Source organism: Fonsecaea erecta (assembly GCF_001651985.1).
Source record: "Fonsecaea erecta strain CBS 125763 chromosome Unknown Scaff3, whole genome shotgun sequence".
NCBI lineage: Eukaryota > Fungi > Ascomycota > Eurotiomycetes > Chaetothyriales > Herpotrichiellaceae > Fonsecaea > Fonsecaea erecta.
This window is the reverse complement of record NW_017387246.1, coordinates 3,239,202-3,255,739: the sequence shown is the minus strand read 5'-3', so window position 1 is coordinate 3,255,739 and position 16,538 is coordinate 3,239,202. Positions and strand designations below refer to the sequence as shown.

Below are 16,538 nucleotides of genomic sequence, written 5' to 3'. Positions count from 1 at the left end.
CATACATAAGCTGATGTGAGGCGCTGGTGGCGCGGAGCACCGACGGGCGAATCGGGTCATGGGTCCTACAACAGAGTGTAATGTTCAAAATGCTAATATTTATTAGACATGATATACCATAACAGTGAAAGTTAAATATGTAATATAGTTGGCGGTAATACCCCAATGCTTCCTCTCATCTCCAGAGCCTCGTCCCCAGTTCAAATCTCACGCTCCTCTCCACCTGTGCCCAGTAAAAAGAAGGCTTAGTTAGCTATACATGTATGTGTGTACACACATCCACCACCCCCCTTTTTGCCGTCTTTGTCAGGTTCAGCCACGCTGTTGTGGACTGCCGAGGCTTTTTCATGTGTCCATCCATGGCCACATGCTCCCGCTGTTCTGCTATACACTTCCCGGTAGCGTGGATAATGCAGCACTGAATACCTGCCCCATACAGTTTGCAGCCGAAGTGATGGAACATGTTGCACGAGTCTCTCGATGCTTCGGCCCACCCACACACTGGAGCCGATGCAATGTCTGGAATCAGGATCGGATTGTGCGGGCGTTCTAGGAAATTAATAAGACGCGATGTGTCGAGTTTGCCACTCTCACTCACTCTTCTGTGGTAACATGTCGCGAGTTGATGGCCAGGTCTTCGTCTTGGGTGCCTGATAGTCGTCCCGTTCAACTTCTTGTGCAACACGTGCCCGAATTGTCTTCTCATCTCTCACAACAAACGCAAAGACCTTGAAGGGCAATACAGGCTGGTATTGACCAAAAGCCTCCAGCTCAGCAAAATGTTTCGGAGTCCAAACGGAGCGCCGATGTTCGCGGATGTTCAAAGCCAACTGCCGGCCCCCAGAGAGGAAGAGCAAGCAGATCGTGAGCAGCAACGTCAGATGAAGGACGACCACACAGCTAGGATGGCGGCTAGAGCGTTGTCCTTGTCACCGCTCCTCAGCCTCCCGTACGAGCTAAGGCAAAGGGTCTTCCAGTATGTGTTCACAGACTCGTCGTCGGAATTCTTCCCTCACCAACAAGCGTGCTCTCCATCAAGGCTTCTCGGCATGGTGGGAGGCCAATACAAGATCTCTGGTCTCGGGCCGCGCGAAAATGCCGTGAACAATAATCTTGTGCAGCCTCTTCTTCTCTGCCGCCAAATCTACCGGGAAACACGCTTGATGCCTCTCCAAGTCAATCGCGTCAAGTGTCCAGCAACCATGGGATCCAATACCTCGGCAACAAAGCGCTTCTTGGATGCGCTGATGCCATTTCAGCGGCGAGCAATCCAACAGCTGGAAGTGCACCTGCTTGCGAGTGTGACGGAAGCATGGTCCTTGAGGTCGATTCTCAGGTCAATAGCCGGCGTCACGGACACACGAAGTGACCGCGGCTTGGGAAAGAGTGGTAGCCGCGCTGATCTAGAGGTTGGCTGGGATGAGAAAGAAAAAGGTGGCCAGACCCCCAGCATAGACTCAAACAACTCGACGGGCGACAGCAGCTTGAAGGAATTGACAGTCCATATCACCACACGAGATCTGCTGTTGGCGCAGGCGGACTCGACGGTAGGGTTGCTGCACATTCTGACAGTGGCTCCTTTTTCTCAAGATCATCCTTCGACAGCATTTGCGTATGCAGCGACATGGGTCACCGAGGGCCTGGTTTTCCTCAAATCCCTTCGAAAACTGACCGTTGTCATCGAGTTCAGTGTCTCTGTTGCCACGCAGGTCACTGCGACCGACAGAAACCACTTTGAGCACACGCTGAGATCGTCATTGTCGAGTGTCGACGTGACGGTGGACTGGAGAATACACAGAGAGATGATTCTCGGAATAGACGACAATGAGTGGGTTGACTTCCTATGGCTGCAAGACTGGGCCATAACTGCGCAAGGGTAGGGACATCCCGGGTGGAAGAACATTCTGGAGTACTGAGTACTCAGGACACGGTCATATCATTTCTGAAAGTCGGTCACCGTCCGGTGCTCATGAATTTGTGGAGAGTTGCTAGGTTCATCTGGCCAGCGGTTGGCAAAGCGGCTCGTGTGTCTGCAGAAGCTGGACTGGCCTCAGTCTTTGGAGGTTGTTTCTCAACGTCCATTTTGTCCGCATCCTCGTCTTCATCCTCCTCGTCGGTGATGTCATACTCGTCTTCCTCTTCAGGCCCTTCTTCGCCCTCTTCATCGGGAGGTTCTTGTAGTTGCCTGCGTAGCCCCGTGGCCACGTTCTCTATGCCCTTCTGCTTCTCCTCGAGGGTGAAGTCTGCACCCCATTTCTGCTTGCGAGCCGCACCATTTGCTGCCCCCGGAGCCCACTGCCAAAGAGCGTGACGGTCATTGTCCGACAACCCCCGAAAAGTGGCCTTGTGCTTTTGTGCACTGATGTTCTCGCCTTCCTCGACCCAGTCCTCCACGTTGGGTTCTAATTTTGTTCGAAGCAGGGTCTCGAGAATGAAGGCTCGTTGGGTGCCTGGAAATTTGGGTGTAGGAAAGGCAACGGTGGATTGATACGTGTCCCGGTGCTCAGCGAGCTGAGAGACAATGGTTTGCAGGTTGTTAGAGACAAGGTTTGCATGTAGTTGAAGGGCTGGCCTGTTCGACGAAGTCAGCTATAATGCTGTTGCGTCGTGTTAAGGAAGCGTCCCTTACCAGGAAGGAAGAGGGTTTTGAGTCACAAGCTCTGATCCCAACGCAACCAATGACTTGTGGAGAGCCAGAAGTCTTTGACGTGTTTGATCCAGAGATCTGACCTGGTCAGTCGTGAGTTCAGCCATTGTGTCGAGTGTGGACGTCGTAGTAGTAGTAGTAATGTTGTTGACACGAGTGGCCAGTTGCAGTTGATGGAGGAGGGACAGATTCCATCCCAAACTCCGCACTCCAATCACTGCAATCCAAGCTCCTCCGAATTTCAAGCCACCAGCCCGTCTTCACTCTTCACTCTGCACTCTTCACACCACTCGTGCAAATTCAATGCACCCCCTACGGTTTCCGCCATTCTAGATCACCGCCGTCATGGCTGCTGCTCCGGCAGCAGGCCGATTGTCCGGATCTGGCTATCGTGTTTGCTCGACCTGTATCACACGGTGTTTGCGCCAGTCGTCCCGGCCACACAGCACTTTGAGATCTGTCCTGCAAGCGAACAGGAAGCTCCACAGTGGCATCATTCCAATTGAAAGACCCTCGAAAAGCGCGGTCCCTCATTCACAGAGCTTCGTGGACGATTATTTCTCAGCCAACACCTCGATTGAGAGGGGATGGATCAAGAGCGGGATGCTGGCTGCGGTCCGCACAGTTGCGGAACCGGCAGGACGAAGGGAACATGATGTGACTGGCGAAGGTACACGGACGCGAGCACAAGGAGAACTGGAAAAGGCTTTGTCTTTCAAGGAAGAGCCTCTAAGTCAAGAGAATCCGAATCCTCAAAATGCTCCAGAAGCCAGCAAAGCTGTGGAGAGTGGTGAACCGGAGGCAGAGGTGTTACCGCACAGGAGGCGCAAGAGACGAAAGAGCAGCCAGGACACGTCAGATGAATCTCTACCGTTGGATGCTTCGTCCCAGTTGACGACTGCTGCGACCGCGCTGCCAAAATCAGCCGTCTTCCGACGAAAGCTGGCCACATTCCTTTCACTGACCAAACCACGACTATCGTTCCTGATATTGCTCACGACCACTTCGGCGTACAGTCTATATCCGCTTCCAGAAATTCTGTCCTCCACGTCCTCCTCGGCGACTTCATCCCTTTCCACATCAACATTGACGCTACTATTTCTCACTTCTGGCACCTTCTTGTCGTGCGCCTGTGCCAACACCCTTAATATGCTGTTTGAGCCAAAATACGACGCTCTCATGTCCCGAACTCGAAATCGGCCTCTCGTCAGGAAGCTGGTCTCTCCGCGAGCTGCCGCGGTATTTGCCTTGGTCTGTGGTGCGTCTGGCTTGCTTCTCCTCGGGCTGGGGACCAACCCGACGGTGGCGGGACTGTCGGCTCTCAATATCTTCCTTTATGCCGGTGTCTACACGCCAATGAAGCGGATCTCCGCGGCAAACACGTGGGTTGGCGCAATTGTGGGTGGAATCCCCCCTTTGATGGGCTGGTGTGCTGCTGCAGGCGAGGCTGCCACGTCGGAGCACCACTCCTGGAAAGATCTGCTCTTTTCAGAGGACTCGGTTGGCGGCTGGGCATTGGCAGCCCTATTGTTTGCCTGGCAGTTTCCTCATTTCATGTCATTGTCGCACACTATTCGAGAAGACTATCGAAACGCGGGCCACAAAATGTTGGCCTGGACGAACCCTGCTCGAAATGGACGCGTCGCTCTGCGGTACTCTTTGGCCATGTTTCCTATCTGCGGGCTTCTCTACTTTACGGGATACGTGGACAAGGGCTTTCTTGTGATAAGCACAGCATGCAACGTCTGGATGAGTCGAGAGGCATTCCGCTTCTGGAAACAGCAGGGCGCTGGAGGAAGCGCCAGAGGACTGTTCTGGGCAAGTGTCTGGCAGCTTCCACTTGTGTTGGTGGGAGCTCTTGTGTGCAAAAAGGGACTATGGGACGGCTTCTTCAGCTCGGATGAACCCGCCAGTATCTACGAGGAGGGTGACCTCGAAACTGACGGTGACACTCTTGGGATGGACCCGTCAAAACCTCGACAAAGGCCGCCGCCACCGGATATCAATTTGGCCATGATGGGGTTTAAGAGACCGACATGAGACCCGGAACGTGGACGCTGTCTGATCATTGACGACGACTGAGAGATAGGGGTGTGGACAGCTCTTGACCGGCATATATTGTCCCGAGTCCACAACACGGCCGGTACCAAGACGGGGCGAGCGGGCGAGCAAACCACCGTATATTTGCTGGAAATGGATATGCAAGGAACAGCCAGAGATGCGCCGTGGCGTCATGAGTCTGAAGATCGTCCCTTTTAGCCTGTCCACCAGTCCCCTCGACAGACAATGCGGGGAAAGTCTCTGTTGATCCAGCATGCAATGGAACTCTACGAGTTCAACAGCCGACGAGAATGTAACATATCCATGGGTGTGCATGCAGAATACTATGAATCGTTATATGGACACGTTGTGGTCCTGCCTTTCCTCCTCCCGACTGCTTCCATCATATCGTTTCCGCTCTTTCCTTGACCTACTACCACTTGGGAGTTAAGATGGCTGCGAATTTCGGATCGTGCAACGCCATCGGTGGCTGGCTTTGCCTTGCATTGCTGCTGGACACCGTCAGTGCCGTCGCCTCCAGCCTCAGCTACAACGGCCTTGCTCAGACGCCTCAAATGGGCTGGGTAAGACTCCTTTGAACACCCAACACAACACAGCCTTGCCGTCCCATCCCATCCCATCCTATTCCCAGGTCACCCGCCGTTCTAAAGCGAACGCACAAGGTGACTGGATCATGACAGGACACATACAATGCCTATGGCCTTGCATACAACGAGTCTACAATCCTCACCAACGCCGAGCGCCTGGTCTCCCTCGGTTTTCGTGATCTCGGCTACCGCGTTGTCATCTTCGACGATGCCATGACGGAGCTCAATCGCACTGCCAATGGGACCTTGAGCGCAAACGCGGCCAAGTTCCCCTCCGGCCTCCAAAGCATCGCAAATCAGCTCCACGATTATGGCCTGTACTTTGGCGTGTACAGTAGTGCAGGCAAATACAGTTCGTCGCCCGCGCTTTATCACGAAAATCCCGAGGCTAACCAAACTCCCCTTCAACTGGACAGCGTGCGGAGGATACCCTGGAAGCCTAGGGTATGAGACTCAAGATGCAGCATGGTGGGCAAGCATGGGTGCAGATTATCTGAAATACGACAATTGCTACAACGAAGGTCTTTCGGGCACGCCAAAGCTGAGCCAGGATCGATATGCTGCCATGTCGAACGCGTTGAACAGTACGGGCCGAGATTTGGTATATTCGCTGTGTAACTGGGGAGACGACAAACCCTGGTAGGTCTTTCGCCATGCGTCGAATGGATGTCAGACTGACCACGAACCGTTCCTTTGCGACAGGGAGTGGGCGTCTACCATAGCCAATAGTGCCCGTATCTCGGGCGATATCCAGGACAGCTTCTCCATGCCCACTACATCGTGCCCCTGTGGGCCCGACGAGTACTACTGCCAACTCCCTGGTTATGGCTGTTCGGTCATGAACATTCTCGGCAAGGCCAGTGCCATTCGCAGCAAAAACCAGGCGGGGTACTACAACGACCTCGACATGCTCGAGGTGGGAAACGGCGGCATGTCCTACGACGAATACAAAGTCCACTTTAGCATGTGGGCCGCCATCAAGTCTCCGTTGATCATGGGCAACAAGCTCGACCAGCTTTCCCCAGAAGACTATGCGATCCTCGTCAACCCGGCGGTGCTGGCCATCTCGCAGGACCCCGGTGTCAGTGCCGTTTCCAGGACGGTCCGGCAACAGGTCGACGACACGGATGCATGGGGATTTGGAGAGATTCAAGTGTGGCAGGGAAGCCTGGCGAATGGCGATCAGGTGGTCGCCTTTCTCAACGCGGGCAACAACTCCCGCACCATGTCCTACAGCCTTGTCGACGTCTTCGGCGGTCTCCGCACAAACACAAACGCCCAGCAGAGTTGGGATCTGTTCGACGTCTGGGGCAATCAGACGGTCATGCGCAACGAGGTGGCCGCCCAGGTACTGAACGGTACGCTTGCGGTGGGAAATGCGACGGGATACTACAATGCCAGCGAGACGGCTTGGGCGACGGGGTTGAATCAGAGTGATCCCCTGTTGATTGGCACGCCGGCCGGGACGGTCCAGGCAGGGGGCACGTTGCAGGCCGATGTGCCTCGACATGGGATCCAGATGTGGCGGTTGAGACAGGCTGGCGGATCAAGCAAGAAGCGAGATGAGTTGTAACTAACTAGATCGGACGGTAAATATGTTTGGTTAATTGAAAGTCCTTTGGTCAGAGGTATTCTTCTACGAACGCCATTGACGACCTAACGCCGGTCAATCAATTCTTGATGCTACCGCTACCGCTGTGCTTTTCCCTTCCTCCGATGCTATCGGATCTTTTCTTTCTCGCCTCGTGAATCGTGAAATTAATTCATGCCTTTTCCACAGTGATATCGTTCGTTCTACTCAATTCATTTGTACACAGGGACACAGGGGGGGGGGGGAACACAGGATCTCGGGACAGCCCGTCCTGACGGTCAACGTAACATTCCCACTCCCTTCCCATCCCTTCCGACATATCTCTCAGCTGGTCTTGACATTCGAAAAGTCCATCTCGGGATGCTCCTTCATGAACTTTTTCAGGATGTCCTCCTTCTTCTGGTCGTCGCTGGTGGGTTTGCCCATGGCTTTCTGGTTCTGGTCGTACATCATCCTAATGATTTCCGCCCGGCTGTGTTAGCAATTTGCACCTCCCTTTGTTTTGTTTTGTTTTTGCCTTCTCCTCCTCTCGACGGGACGGGACAGGACGGATGAGAGAGAGCAGAAAGGTGTACGTATGGAGAAATAGTAGTCAGTGGCTGGTGGGGAACCCTTACTTTTCGACCATGCCCCTCGTCTCGCCGTCGAGTTCGCTCAGCTTCGAGTTCTCCGGCACGATCTTGGTGGTGTCGATCTTAGGCGCCGACGTGACGATGTGCGCCCACCAGAAGGACCCGCGGGCTTTGGCGAGCGTGATGAGGATCTCCTTGCTCCCGTCCGGCTTGGTCGACAGCACCCACGTCGAGTCGTCCGTCTGGATGGGGTGGGGGAAGTCGCCCTGTGAGGTTGGAAGAGGTGTTAGTTAGTAGTTCCGTTCGCACCCATCCATCCATCCATCCATCTGCTCATTCATTCTCACGAGAGCGAAACGGGGCAGACAGAGTGCAGCTGCGGCTACGTACATCAATGATGGGCTCCTGGCCCTTGACCGCGACCTTGATGTGCGTCTTCTTCAGGTCGACGACCAAGTCCCGCGCCTTCAGGTTTCCCGGGATGGGCACACTGACTTCGGCCTCCTCGAGCGTCTGGGTCCATTTGTACGGCAGTTTCGCCTGTTCTTCTTGCTCGCGCTGGCGGTCTTCGGCGTCCTTGCGGGCTCGTTCGGAGGGGGTCGGGGAGGGTGCGCGTTCGGCCATCTTTGGTGAATACGAGAGATACTTGGGGGTTGTTAAGACCACCAAGAAGACGGAGGTTTGTGGTGGTGGTGATGGTGGTTGCGCAGGTTCGAAATATTTCGCCCGTCTTCCAAGTCGCGTGCGGAGTAACTCAAGGCAGGTGGGGATTGCGTGTAGTGATATTAAGTCACCAGGCTGAGGTGATTTAGGGGGATTGCTAGTACATACTACGAAACAGTGTTGTATTGCGAGTGAATTCATATTATTACCTCTGACACAGACCCGTTCAGTCAGAGTAGCGATAGTCATGTACTACATGGGACACTATGGTCACTTCACAGTCCATGAGCTGTCAGTCATTCGTAGCGAAGAATGAAAAAAAGAATCATCATCCAAACGCTTGCGGCGGGCTCCATCAATTTCTCGTGTCCAGGCACTTTTGACAAAATCAAACGAATGAGACTCGTCAAATGACTGTTATACCCGATAATTCCTCCCTCCGTAACCCTCTGGGATCTTCGGCACGGCCGGCGTATGTTGGTCTGGTGGTAGCATGGGATCAGGGAATCCAGCTTCATGCAACATCTCGGTAAAAGTGGTGTTTGGACGGCTGATTTCATCTCGACTCTCCGACCGCATGCGTTGTGTGGAGTTGAAGCCGCCATTGTATCGTGCCGGCGTCAGGGTTGGGCCATCCTGCTCGGCCGAGAGCTCAGACTCGCCGGAGAAGACGCTGACACCCCGCTCATCCCTGAGAGTACTGCTCATGCGATTTGGCGTGTTAAGGCCGTTGCTGGTGTTGTTGGGAGGGGATTGGAACGGGCTGCCCATGTTGTTTTTGTTGGTCAGCGGGAACCGTTGCGCCGCCATGCCTCGCAATGGAGCAATCGCCGCGGGATTGGGGTGTGGGACGGGGCCAGTCGGTGGCGTGTAGACTTTGATGCTTTCCATGCTGGGTTCATGTGCAAGCCTCCGCTCTGGCGTGACAGGTAAACCTGCAGGGACGACCGGGATATTGTTGGGTACTGGTGGTGTGGGCATTTTCCAATGACTGGGAGCGGATTGTTGGCTGTTCCGGTTGCTCTTCGTGGAAAACATCGACTTTGCTCGACCGGTGGTTTTGCGGAGAAAGTCCGTCCTGAGGCCGCCAGAGGCATCTAACGGGATGGGGTCTGAGATGGTCGGTTTGTAGATCGACGAGCCAGAAGAGTTTCGAGAATTGGGTTTGCGGTGTCGTCCGCTGCAGATGACCCAGGCCAGCATCAAGAAGGCGCCCACAAACATGCCAGGAAAGAACCCGGCAAGGAAAACCCCAGTGGGAAATTTGTTGCACTGGGGTTCGACCTGGGCTGCCGACACACCAGCACTACTCGGGCTTGAAGTAGAAGTCGACTTGGTCGTTGAGGCAGTTGAAGTCGCCGAATTGGTGGCTGACGGGCTTGCCAACGAAGACCTAGGCGTCGTGCCGGGAGACGGGTCCGTCTTTCCCACGATGCTCGTGCTCAGGATGATGCTGCAAATCGAGGGTCCCGAAGGTTGTTGGATGCAGGAGTATCCGAACGGACAGCAGCTGTCTCCGCACTGTGGCAACTTGTCCCCCAATTTCGTTGTGAATATTCCTGCCGTTGGATTCGCAGTCGCATTTTGTGAGGATACATCGCAGGATATTGTCTGGATGTTGTCGCATGAACTCGACTCTGGGCAGCAGAGGGCCGACGACGAGTTGTCGAGAGAAATACAGTTGTTCCCTAAGGCGCACGAGAAGTCGTTGGGTAGCTTGGGATCGACCGCCGAGCATGAGGAACCGTCTCTCCGGAAAAGAGTTGGAGGGGGCACGATTTGGAAGGCAGAGGAAGTGCAGAGGATGTTCGACGCCACCAGGAGGGTGCGTAGTGTACAAACGCGTGTATGGTATTTCATGGCTGGAAAGAGGTGTGCAGGGTAATACAGTCCACGCGCAGAAATGGTCAAATTAAGCAGCAGGTAGGTAGATAGATGCCAGCATCACAGGGTATAAAGACAAAAAGGTCACCAGGACAGTAATGGCACTCTGTTGGTTTCCAAGAATAGGTCGTACAAACGAAGAAGAGGAAGATAAAGGGCTCTCAAAGCCGATGGCGATCAACGTTTGACAAAGAGAGAAGGACGTACTCACCATTGAGGGGACTGACAAAGGAAAGCACTCATTATAGAACAAAAGAGGTGAACCCGACGACCGAGACTTGGTCGCGTGTCTTGCTGCACGTCCGTGCCAGAACACAGACGTGCACTGTGGTGCCTTGGATAGCCATGATGTGCCGTGTAGCTATGAATATGCAGAGTCGATTGTGGTGAGATGGTGAAATGCTCCGCCGACAGCCAGTGGCTTGCCGCGCCGCCAAATGACACGCAACCTTATTCTGCGAGGGAGGGCGCGACAGTTTGTGGAAAGACTCACAGAAGCTGAAACGATAGGCTATAGAGGTCTGAGAAGAAGCTCAAACACGGTGGTGGGGGGAGGGAGTGTGTGTGTGTAGGAAGCATGGAGGTGGCAGAGAAGTTTCAGGCGTGAGGCTCAGCAACAGGATAGAGCTCTGTGATTGGCTGAGGGCTGAGAGATGGCACTAATCCCTTCTGGGCGACTGCGTCTCTGTCCGTCTTTCAGAATTTCAGAACATCGGCTGGTCAATCAATCCATTTCCATTTTCTTGGGCAGCTCCATCCTCTCCCAGTCATGATCACAAGACCTCCAGCAAGGCCGCAGTCCCTCCTGCGAGCCTTTGTCAAGCAGGCAAATGCCGCAGTATGTACCGATTGTGATGAAGCAAGCAAACACCAATGAGCCTCCGAAGTTGACTAACCTTTTCCTCTTGTCGCAGCCGTCGTCCTTCCTCAAACGACAGGTCCGAAGAAAACACACCCTGCCCGTCTGGGCCAACCAGAGTAAACAGGACTTCTTCTCCCGCCACGGCGTCCCCGGCTTCCTGAGCGCAGAAACCTACCAAGAAACCTACGTGAAGTACACCCAGCACCTCTGCGACCGCCTCAACGAGCTCGTGTTGGGGACGGCAGAAGAGTCCTCCTCGACCTACGACCTGCACGTCAAATGCGCCCATCGCTCGGACCGGGCACACCTCTACAACCTCGCCGCCATGGTCGAGTTCACGCGGTTCTTTTGGGAATACCTTACGGAAAGTGAAGATCCGGCGATCCACAAACCGGGGCTCAACACCACGAGGAGCATTGAGGCCAGCTTCGGCAGCGTGACGAATCTCCGCGAAGAGATGCTCGAGACCGCGGACGCCATGTTCGGCAACGGGTTCGTGTGGCTCATGAAGGGGAAGAACGTGGGCGACATGCGTATCCTGGCCACGTACAATGCGGGCTCACCGTACCCTGACGCGGCACCCAGAAGAGACGACAAGGATATGGCGACCTTTGACGGCCGCACGCTCTCCGACCAACTCTCTGGCCGAGGCGGCTTGGGGTTGCCGAGCCTGGAAGAGCGAAACATTTCTACCGGGAACTCGACGGCGGGCTCGTTTGGCGACTTCAGCTCGTCCCGTGCAAATCTCTACTCCGGGGCATTGGACATGCAACCCATCTTGTGTGTCAACGTGTGGGAACATCAATGGCTGAGGGACTACGGCCTCCTGGGGAAAAAATGGTACCTGGGAGCATGGTGGGATCGCATTGATTGGCAAAAGGTGGAGAGTCAACACGCCCTGTACGAGACGGGCGGAGAGTGGAATGACTACTGGTCGAGTGGGAATAAATCGCCGTATGCCACCACGGGAGGATCGAGTGTACTAGATGCTTTGAGGAGATGAGAGTGTAGAGGATTGGTCGGTGTATTCCTGGGTTGTATGAATATACGGAGCGTGAAAAACACACGAGGTCGTTATAAGACCCATCGGTATATCAGATCAGTCATTTGTGCGACTATATCTGTGGCATCCACCTGTTCTTCCCTTCCTGGGATTTCGGCATTCGGCAATGTAGCTCTTCCTCTACAGTCTGTAGCGAGTACCGACAATTGAGTCGTACAGCATTCGTTGGGTTCCCAGTGCCCGCAGGAAGCCATGCCAATGCCCTCAGCAGACGCACCGGAAGCCGGCAGTGGTTGGAGGACGCGCCGCAGCAGGCATTGATCGAGAGGAGACCCCTGAGCATGGATAGCTTTCAGCGATGTGCGCCCCTTCCCCCCCAAGGACCAAGAAGTGGCATTTCGAGGAACAATCCAACTGTCCTGACGACGTAAATGGGCAATGCGGAACCTCTGCAGGAATAGCTTTGACGCACCGTGGAGGATGCGGAGTTCGAGTTGTGCGGTGCCTTGTTCAAGTCCCGATTGACCCGGTGAGGTATGCATGTGCGGGCCAGCGAAATGGCTCGCTCGGGCCTTTCATGATTCTTCAATCCCAGTATCTGATCATCCCGTCCAGTCCGCCTGTCGCGACTTTGCTGCTCTCCTGCTGATGCCAGGCCACGCACGTCACGGCGCCCATTCCTTCCCCTCCAGCTTGAATCTTGTGCCACATCTTTCCCGTCTTCCAGTCCCAGAAGCACACAAACCCCCCGGAATCGCCGCTGGAGATGATTCCGCCGTCCGGAGATATGGCCACGTCAATCGCGTACCCGCTCGTGTTCATGCCTCGAAACCCCTTCTTCCGGTTCTGTCGGAACTTGTCGCCCGCGGCATACACCACGATCTGGTTGTCCGCAGATTGGAACGCGACGAATTTCCCAGACGGGTGCGGTGCGGCGCGTACGAGGGCGTACATGGAGGGATCTGCAATGAACTTGATGGGTACTGGAATGCCATATTCCCAGGCACGGAGGGATTTGTCGTCGGAAGTGGAGATGAACCTCCGCCCCTCGTCGACGAACGTGAGCGTGTTGATGGGGCCGAGATGGTGATCGTATTCTTGCGTCAGTTCACCGGACCGGACATCGAATTGGACAATCTTTTTGTCGGACATACCGGCGATGAATTCGTTGCCATCCGGGTGGAAACGAAGGGTATGTGGCGTTTTACCTGTCGTAAACCGCGATATACATTTTCCGGTCTCGGTATCCCAGAGTTTCATTTGACGGTCATACGATGCTGACAAGAACGATCGTCCTGTGGGGTGGAAATCGGTGTCTGTAATGGCCTTGTTGTGGCCTGAAAATGTGCGGAGGAGTGTCCGGTCGTGATGGGCATCCCACAGTGCGAGTTTTGCATCGGCGGAGCCGGATAAGAGCAGGTGCGATGATCTGGGGATGAACCGCAGTGAGGTGATCGGTTTGGTGTGGTACTTGTAGACGTGAATAAGTTTCTTGGGCACGTAATTCTGTATCGAGCCCGGTTCTTTGTGCAGGTCGATGTCCAGATCCTGCGGGACGTGCATGTAAGTCCGTCCTTGATAGTCGAATTCTGAAGCCCCGTGGAACTCGGTCGTCTCTGCACCATTCAGATCGTCCGCATATGCAGTGGCCTCCTTCGGTGGCGCAGGCAGGGGCGTGGGCACGATACCCTCCTCCACCCACTCCTCGTCCGAGGCCAGTTCTTGGTCCACCGCGGCTTCAGCCTGCTCATACGACACGTCGTCGCTTTGATATTTGGCCCAGGGACCAAGGTACGCGCCTTCACCGTCGACGACCCTGCTGTCTCCCTTCTTCTGCCTCTTAGCGCGGATCGCGGCGCTTTCTTCCTTGGAGTAGCGCAATTGGACAATGTCTTTGCCGCCATACTTTGCGACAGCGGATTGGTTGCCCACATAAGCCCCGTTGACCGAGGGATCCTTGGTGTAGCCGAGACTCTGATACGTCCTGTGCTGCGTCTTGAAGGCAGCTTCCGACATGGACGTCTCCTCTGCATTGCCGGTGAGCACGTTCTTGCGCTTCAGGACGTTTCCGGCCGTCGACTTGAAGGGATTTGACGGCCCCTGGGTCGGACGGGCAAGGTTATCGTAGGTGACATTATAGGTGAGTGCGTTGCTGGAAGGGTTCGCCAACATGAGCTGCATTTGCGACACATCCTGCGTTACGTTAGATCGACTACCACGTCGTCCGACAGAAGAAGACCAAACCTCTGTTGATACGTCTGGCGCAGCGTTCACCACGGCGGGCTGTTTCTGAGAGGGAGGGCGTGCCACAGGATCTTTCTCATCGTCACTCGAGTCATAAGCTGATCCGAGAAGGGCGGACATCCTGACTGAAGGCCGTTCGACGCCTAGAACAAGAGTGAAGCAAAGGCGGCGTCGTTGTCAGGTCGGATGCAGACAGATCTGGGAAAAACTTCGGCACCAGGAAGATGGCGTCGGCCAAGACGCACATGTCTCGGGACACCTGCCTTTACAGGAACCACGAGGGCATCACAGTAACATGTGTGGTGGAATAGCAGCCTGATAAAGTTGAGATAGGTAGATTGAATGCTTCTTGAAAGTCTTAACTGGACTATTTGGTCCTTTGGCAGCTCGAGACATGGGGTTTAGGATTTTCAGCATTCGGACGAAAGAAAAGACAGTGGCTTTCTCTCATTTCTGCAAAATAAGACGGGTGTACGAGGTGTATTGTCGCACCCAGCTTGCAACGCCATTGCAAAATAGCTCTACCACAAATCCCCCTACCGGCTGAAACATATCGGAACTGTTCTTCTTCGTCATATCTCATGTCTCGGCTGTACAAGTCGAGTAGCAGACAGATAACCCAACACCTAGTTTGGGGAAATTCCACCCTTCCAAATCTTGACCATGTGAGAATCTTTGGCCCCCTGACTACCGTCGCTGCTTGCACCGCCTCTTGCGCACTAACTGAACCACTGGTGGGCCCATCACTTCGTCCGTGGCGAGTGTCGACCATCCAGACGGAGGAGCTTGGTGGGACGGACATTGCCACTGACCCTCGGCTCGTTGTCGAGCGTTGCCACTTTCCACTTGACCCTACTCTTCCCCATACCTCAAAGCACCCATTGTGGCTGTTGCAATCCGATTGCATAGCAGCAGACGATCGCCATCAGGAGTAACTGCCGTGCTTCATCGCATGTGACCATTCGCCGCGTAGTCAGTTGGACTCGTCTCTGATCAGAGCCACAATCATGCTGTAAAGGTAAAAGAAAAACATGACCAAGTGGAAGCCGAGTTTGATAAATGACTCCTATTGTCACGGACTCGACATTAGTAATGGAACGTCTCATCCAACTCGGAGCCTGGACCTGCCTTTTTATGAACGTTCAATTTTCGGAAGATCTCGGTGGCGTCAAGCAGATGCTGGTTCTCGATGATCCTACCACAATCTTATCAGTCCCTGCGAACGGTGCATGCGGAAGGGGTCGGCATGGACACCCACTTTTTCGCATTGAAAGCCAGAAGCGGCAGATTCAACAGTAGCGCCAACCAGTATCCGTTAATCAGGAAGAGGAACGTCAAGAAGGCATGAACGGCGGCTTCGGGAACAATGTAGGTGTTGAGACGGTTGCAGAGGTCAATCGGGTTGATATAGTCACTGAGCAGTAATCCGCAAGGTCAGCGGGGCATGTCATGGACAAGCATGGAAGTGAGGGAGCATGGCTTACCACTCGAGATCGCTGTACATGATCGTGAAGAAAACTTGCAGGAAGAGATTGACGGCATTTATTAGGACGGCGAGCAGGTATAACCACGCCTCGCCCGACATTTTGGAAGGGTGGGTATCTTGACTACAGCAGTAGCAGTAGGATAGATAGCTCTGGACAGGTAAAACAGCCCAGCTGATTGTTGTCGCAAGCGAAACGATCTGTAAGAGCAGACGTTGGGAGGTGCGCACAGAGAGCCGACGTCGAGCTTGACAGGGCTAAACAGGGCGGGGATTAGGCAAGGCAGGGAAGAAGCCGAGAACAGGGCGCAGACCAAGCGCAGTTGAAAAGTTACGTGGGCGTGGACAGTGCGATTTGAAAGGACAAGCTGGCCTTGTTGAGCTGCTGGTGGTGGAGTGAGGTGGCCGTCGGGTGGTGGACAGAATAGGTACCAGTGACAGGACGCAAGTGCGAAATGGTCAATGAGATCAGTCAGTCGTGGGGAAGGGCGCAAAATTCACGAATTTGCAGGTTGTTGGCAGCTGCGGGTTGGGATGGGGGGCAAGGGTTCGCTTGCGCTGCCGTAGTGTCCTGCACCGTCCGCCACCTGGACTCCACCGTAGGGGAACATACTCCCATCAACCTCACTCTCCGCAGTCATCTGGAAACAATAGTGAAACAAGAGGCGTGGTGCGATTTCTTTGTTGGTTGCCACAAGCTGATAATCCCTCTTACATTTGTCATCTGTATCAGGTGCAACTACCAAACTGGAGGCATGTCTTATCTAAGACTTCAGGCCCAGCAGTACGGTGTGGCAAGTAGGCCCCATACGCATCTGCATGCCACCCGATTCTAGACCTGTCCATTGGGGCCATTGTCGAATCTGGAAGCGGCGACAAGCAGGGTGCTGCAGGGACAAAATTCAATCGAATATGGTATTCACAGCTGATACCAAGTATAC

The 16,538-nt window shown here is 54.3% G+C and overlaps 9 protein-coding genes across 9 annotated transcripts; 4 read left to right on the top strand and 5 right to left on the bottom strand.

The window, feature by feature from the left end:
* Positions 1-779: 779 nt before the first annotated feature.
* Positions 780-1,880, top strand: AYL99_04430 (hypothetical protein; the record flags this gene model as incomplete). The annotated part of the gene is made up of 1 exon (XM_018835944.1): positions 780-1,880. One exon carries the CDS (start codon positions 780-782, stop codon positions 1,878-1,880), a length of 1,101 nt encoding a protein of 366 aa, XP_018695594.1.
* Positions 1,881-1,953: 73 nt separating this feature from the next.
* On the bottom strand, positions 1,954-2,754 carry AYL99_04429 (hypothetical protein; the record flags this gene model as incomplete). The annotated part of the gene is made up of 2 exons (XM_018835943.1): positions 1,954-2,572; positions 2,630-2,754. The coding sequence occupies 2 exons, from the start codon at positions 2,752-2,754 to the stop codon at positions 1,954-1,956; spliced, it is 744 nt and encodes a 247-aa protein (XP_018695593.1).
* Positions 2,755-2,992: 238 nt separating this feature from the next.
* AYL99_04428 (protoheme IX farnesyltransferase) lies at positions 2,993-4,687 on the top strand (the record flags this gene model as incomplete). Its single annotated transcript, XM_018835942.1, has 1 exon — positions 2,993-4,687. One exon carries the CDS (start codon positions 2,993-2,995, stop codon positions 4,685-4,687), a length of 1,695 nt encoding a protein of 564 aa, XP_018695592.1.
* A 452-nt stretch (positions 4,688-5,139) lies between these two features.
* On the top strand, positions 5,140-6,868 carry AYL99_04427 (hypothetical protein; the record flags this gene model as incomplete). The annotated part of the gene is made up of 4 exons (XM_018835941.1): positions 5,140-5,271; positions 5,389-5,647; positions 5,712-5,934; positions 5,998-6,868. 4 exons carry the CDS (start codon positions 5,140-5,142, stop codon positions 6,866-6,868), a joined length of 1,485 nt encoding a protein of 494 aa, XP_018695591.1.
* A 342-nt stretch (positions 6,869-7,210) lies between these two features.
* On the bottom strand, positions 7,211-8,082 carry AYL99_04426 (hypothetical protein; the record flags this gene model as incomplete). Its single annotated transcript, XM_018835940.1, has 3 exons — positions 7,211-7,358; positions 7,504-7,724; positions 7,849-8,082. The coding sequence occupies 3 exons, from the start codon at positions 8,080-8,082 to the stop codon at positions 7,211-7,213; spliced, it is 603 nt and encodes a 200-aa protein (XP_018695590.1).
* A 456-nt stretch (positions 8,083-8,538) lies between these two features.
* On the bottom strand, positions 8,539-9,981 carry AYL99_04425 (hypothetical protein; the record flags this gene model as incomplete). Its single annotated transcript, XM_018835939.1, has 1 exon — positions 8,539-9,981. One exon carries the CDS (start codon positions 9,979-9,981, stop codon positions 8,539-8,541), a length of 1,443 nt encoding a protein of 480 aa, XP_018695589.1.
* A 793-nt stretch (positions 9,982-10,774) lies between these two features.
* On the top strand, positions 10,775-11,870 carry AYL99_04424 (hypothetical protein; the record flags this gene model as incomplete). The annotated part of the gene is made up of 2 exons (XM_018835938.1): positions 10,775-10,843; positions 10,920-11,870. The coding sequence occupies 2 exons, from the start codon at positions 10,775-10,777 to the stop codon at positions 11,868-11,870; spliced, it is 1,020 nt and encodes a 339-aa protein (XP_018695588.1).
* A 585-nt stretch (positions 11,871-12,455) lies between these two features.
* Positions 12,456-14,234, bottom strand: AYL99_04423 (hypothetical protein; the record flags this gene model as incomplete). The annotated part of the gene is made up of 2 exons (XM_018835937.1): positions 12,456-14,063; positions 14,115-14,234. The coding sequence occupies 2 exons, from the start codon at positions 14,232-14,234 to the stop codon at positions 12,456-12,458; spliced, it is 1,728 nt and encodes a 575-aa protein (XP_018695587.1).
* Positions 14,235-15,200: 966 nt separating this feature from the next.
* AYL99_04422 (ER-derived vesicles protein ERV14) lies at positions 15,201-15,699 on the bottom strand (the record flags this gene model as incomplete). The annotated part of the gene is made up of 3 exons (XM_018835936.1): positions 15,201-15,309; positions 15,373-15,528; positions 15,599-15,699. 3 exons carry the CDS (start codon positions 15,697-15,699, stop codon positions 15,201-15,203), a joined length of 366 nt encoding a protein of 121 aa, XP_018695586.1.
* Between the last annotated feature and the right edge of the window lie 839 nt (positions 15,700-16,538).